At 60.3% G+C, this 2,668-nt stretch overlaps 1 protein-coding gene across 1 annotated transcript; it reads right to left on the bottom strand.

Moving 5' to 3' along the window:
* Positions 1 to 32: 32 nt before the first annotated feature.
* Positions 33 to 2,117, bottom strand: LOC114073396 (C-factor-like). Its single transcript, XM_027911154.1, has 6 exons — positions 1,845 to 2,117; positions 1,601 to 1,652; positions 1,169 to 1,356; positions 745 to 903; positions 536 to 655; positions 33 to 233 (listed from the first exon to the last, which is right to left on the bottom strand). Exons 1-6 carry the CDS (start codon positions 1,989 to 1,991, stop codon positions 120 to 122), a joined length of 780 nt encoding a protein of 259 aa, XP_027766955.1. The 5' UTR covers positions 1,992 to 2,117; the 3' UTR covers positions 33 to 119.
* Positions 2,118 to 2,668: the final 551 nt, after the last annotated feature.

Below are 2,668 nucleotides of genomic sequence, written 5' to 3'. Positions count from 1 at the left end.
CCCATGAGTTGGCAACATGTGGCAGAACCAGGTGGTCTCACAGAGCTTTATTGAGGATGTGGGGCAGGTGGGAGCAGCAGCAAAGGTCCCCATGGCTGCCAGGATCCTGAACTGGCATTTCACCAGGGCACGACCTTCCCTTCCCAGTCCGGGAAGGTGCCGGTGTCCTTCTCGGAGAGGGAGGAGAGCACCTTCAGCATCCCTTTCACGCTGTCATCCACCGTCAGGGGGGGCTGTGGGGCAAAGGGGGAGAGGCAGCCCATGCCCCCAGGCCAGGCTGAGGGCCCTGGAGCAGCTGGAGCCAGGGCAAGGAGCCACTCCAGGGCGAGGGGAAACCTGACAACCCCAGGCAGAGGGGCTGAGCAGGGAACCGAGGGGATGGGGGCACCCAGCACCCAGGACCAGGACAGGGAGAGCTGCCCTGGCAGGGATCAGGCAGGATTGGAAGTTGTGCACAGGGAAGCATGGCAGCAACTTCCACTCCTGGAAATTCTGCACAGGGGCTCTGATGGACCTGCCATGGTGGAATTCCTACCGTGTATCCAGCACCGCTGCCCATGTCAGTTTGCACCCAGCCAGGGTGGAGAGCGACGCAGAGGATGCCGTGCTCCTTGTATGCCAGGGACTGGCACTTGCTCAGCATGTTCAGAGCAGCCTGTGGGGAGACAGGGCAGGGATGGTGGTGGGAGGGGAAGGGAGGCAGCAAGGGGAAGCAAATCTGTCCCCAGCACGGTGTGGCAGTACCTTGCTGCAGCGGTACGAGGTATAATGCATCACTTCCCAACCCTCTATACAAGTGATGGAGCCCCCTTTGCTGGACATGTTGACGATGGCTGCCTTGCTGCAGCTCAGCCCTGAGATCGGGCTCTCCTGGGCAGCCTTCTTCAGCAAGGGCAGGAACGCCTGTGAGGAGGAAGAGATGTGGATTTGGCACAGGGAAGAGGACCAGCTCCTTCCACAGTGGGCAGCATTGGCACTGGCAGCAGAACATTCTCTCTCCTCTCCCCACTGCCCCAGCCTGCCAGGCTCCAGCTCCTGAGCTCCAGCCCACGGCTCCACGAGCTTCTCATCAGCTGAGAGCCCATCAGGCTCCAGAGTGGAAGCAGGACCCCCTCCCACCAGCCCTTCCCGCTCCCCCAGGACAGCCCAGCTTGGGTGAGGGTCTCACCTGGCCCATCAGCAGAGGCCCAATCGTGTTGGTGGTGTAAAGCTCGGTCATGTCCTCCAGTGTCTCATTTTCAATCTTGGTGACCTTGGCGATTCCAGCATTGTTGATGAGAAGGTTCAGCCCAGAGCCCCCCAGGTGCTCCCCAACTTTGGCTGCGGCCGCCTTGATGCTGGTGGGGTTGGCAACTTCTGCAGAGCCGACATAGAGGGGGTCAGTGTCCCTGTGGTAGTTTGGGGTGTCCTGTGTTCCCCCAGGAACGTGCCTTCAGGGCTGCTTGTGGGCAGGAGCGCTGGCAGTGCCCGATGGCCCCAGCCACAAGCACCAGCCCACTGGCACGGCTCCCTCCCAGCACAGGGAATGCCAGGGTGTGCCCAGTGCTTGGGCACTCGCCAGAGGAACTGGGGCAAAGGTTCCCCACCTCGGGGCACCTACCGAGTGGGATGATGACCAGGTTGGGGTGCTTGGAGGCCAATTTCTGTAACTCCTGCAAGAGAGGGCACTGTGTGGGCACCGAGAGGCAGGAGGGGTTGTGCAGAGGCTCAGCCCTTCCCAAGCAAAGCCTGTGTCACTCCAGGTCTAATCCTGAACCACAGCACGCCCAGCACCCTGACCCAGCTGCCCTGAACCCAATAGGTGGGGAGTGCCCCATGACCACTGCCTCCCAGCCCAGCCTCACCTGTGCTTGCTTCCCCTTGGGGTCCCGACAGCCTGCAAAGACCCACTGCGGAGGTTTTGGCAACGCCAGCAGGTGCTGGACGAGCCCCAGGCCGATGCCCCGGTTGGCCCCAGTCACCAGAACGGAGCGGGCACAAAGCTCTCCCATGTTGCTTCTCCCTCTGCTGCAGCTCACACTGTTTGCTCAGCTCCCTCACGTTTCCTTATAACGTTTTCCACGGACACTCCACCCACTCAGGGCTTGCACCAACCCTTGGATCCAGGTACAGCTTCTCCAGACCTTCAAACTCCAGGACACAGATCCTGGCTGGGAGCCCATCTTGTTACCAAAGGGCAAAAATCACTTGGCTTCTTCTGGCAAATTCTGATGGCCTTGGGAAACCTGGTGCCATAACACAGGGGAGGCTGTTGGGGGTGAGGAGGGAAGGAGTGGGACATGGAAGGGACGTGGAAAACTGCATGGCTCACGTAGGTCTGACATTTCACAGGATGGGCTTTCTAAATCAGACCCACAGTGCACACGGAACAGGCTGATCTCACCCCCTCCCCAGGTCCCCTGAGCCAGGTCGTGCCTCAGATGGCCATGAGCAGACATTCTCTGTCTTACTCTTGCCTCTTCCAAGCCGATGTCCATTCCCTGATTGTCAAGTCAAAGATCTGTGGAGTGGAGGAAACCCAGTGGATCCAGTGCCCCGTTGGAAGGATGGGGATCTGCGTGGCCAGCCCATCACCAACAGCTGGCCCTGCACTCCAGCTGTGCACCAGCTGGGGGCTTGTCAGGCCTTAACAGAGCGTTGGTGTGTTTGCCTCAGGAATTTGTGCCGC

Source organism: Empidonax traillii, unplaced genomic scaffold (genome assembly GCF_003031625.1).
Source record: "Empidonax traillii isolate 1590-97213 ecotype Southwest subspecies unplaced genomic scaffold, ASM303162v1 scaffold6311:size6237, whole genome shotgun sequence".
In the NCBI taxonomy this organism is placed as follows: domain Eukaryota; kingdom Metazoa; phylum Chordata; class Aves; order Passeriformes; family Tyrannidae; genus Empidonax; species Empidonax traillii.
Note: the sequence above shows the minus strand (reverse complement) of the source record. Positions and strands in the feature narration are given on the sequence as shown.

Excerpts from the sequence above, each read along its gene's own strand:
- LOC114073396 (XM_027911154.1), bottom strand. The coding sequence starts at position 1,991 with ATGGGAGAGCTTTGTGCCCGCTCCGTTCTGGTGACTGGGGCCAACCGG. Across the intron at positions 904-1,168 it reads GGCCTCTGCTGATGGGCCAG|GCGTTCCTGCCCTTGCTGAA; the intron begins GTGAGACCCTCA and ends TCCTCCTCACAG. Across the intron at positions 656-744 it reads CCTCGTACCGCTGCAGCAAG|GCTGCTCTGAACATGCTGAG; the intron begins GTACTGCCACAC and ends GTCTCCCCACAG.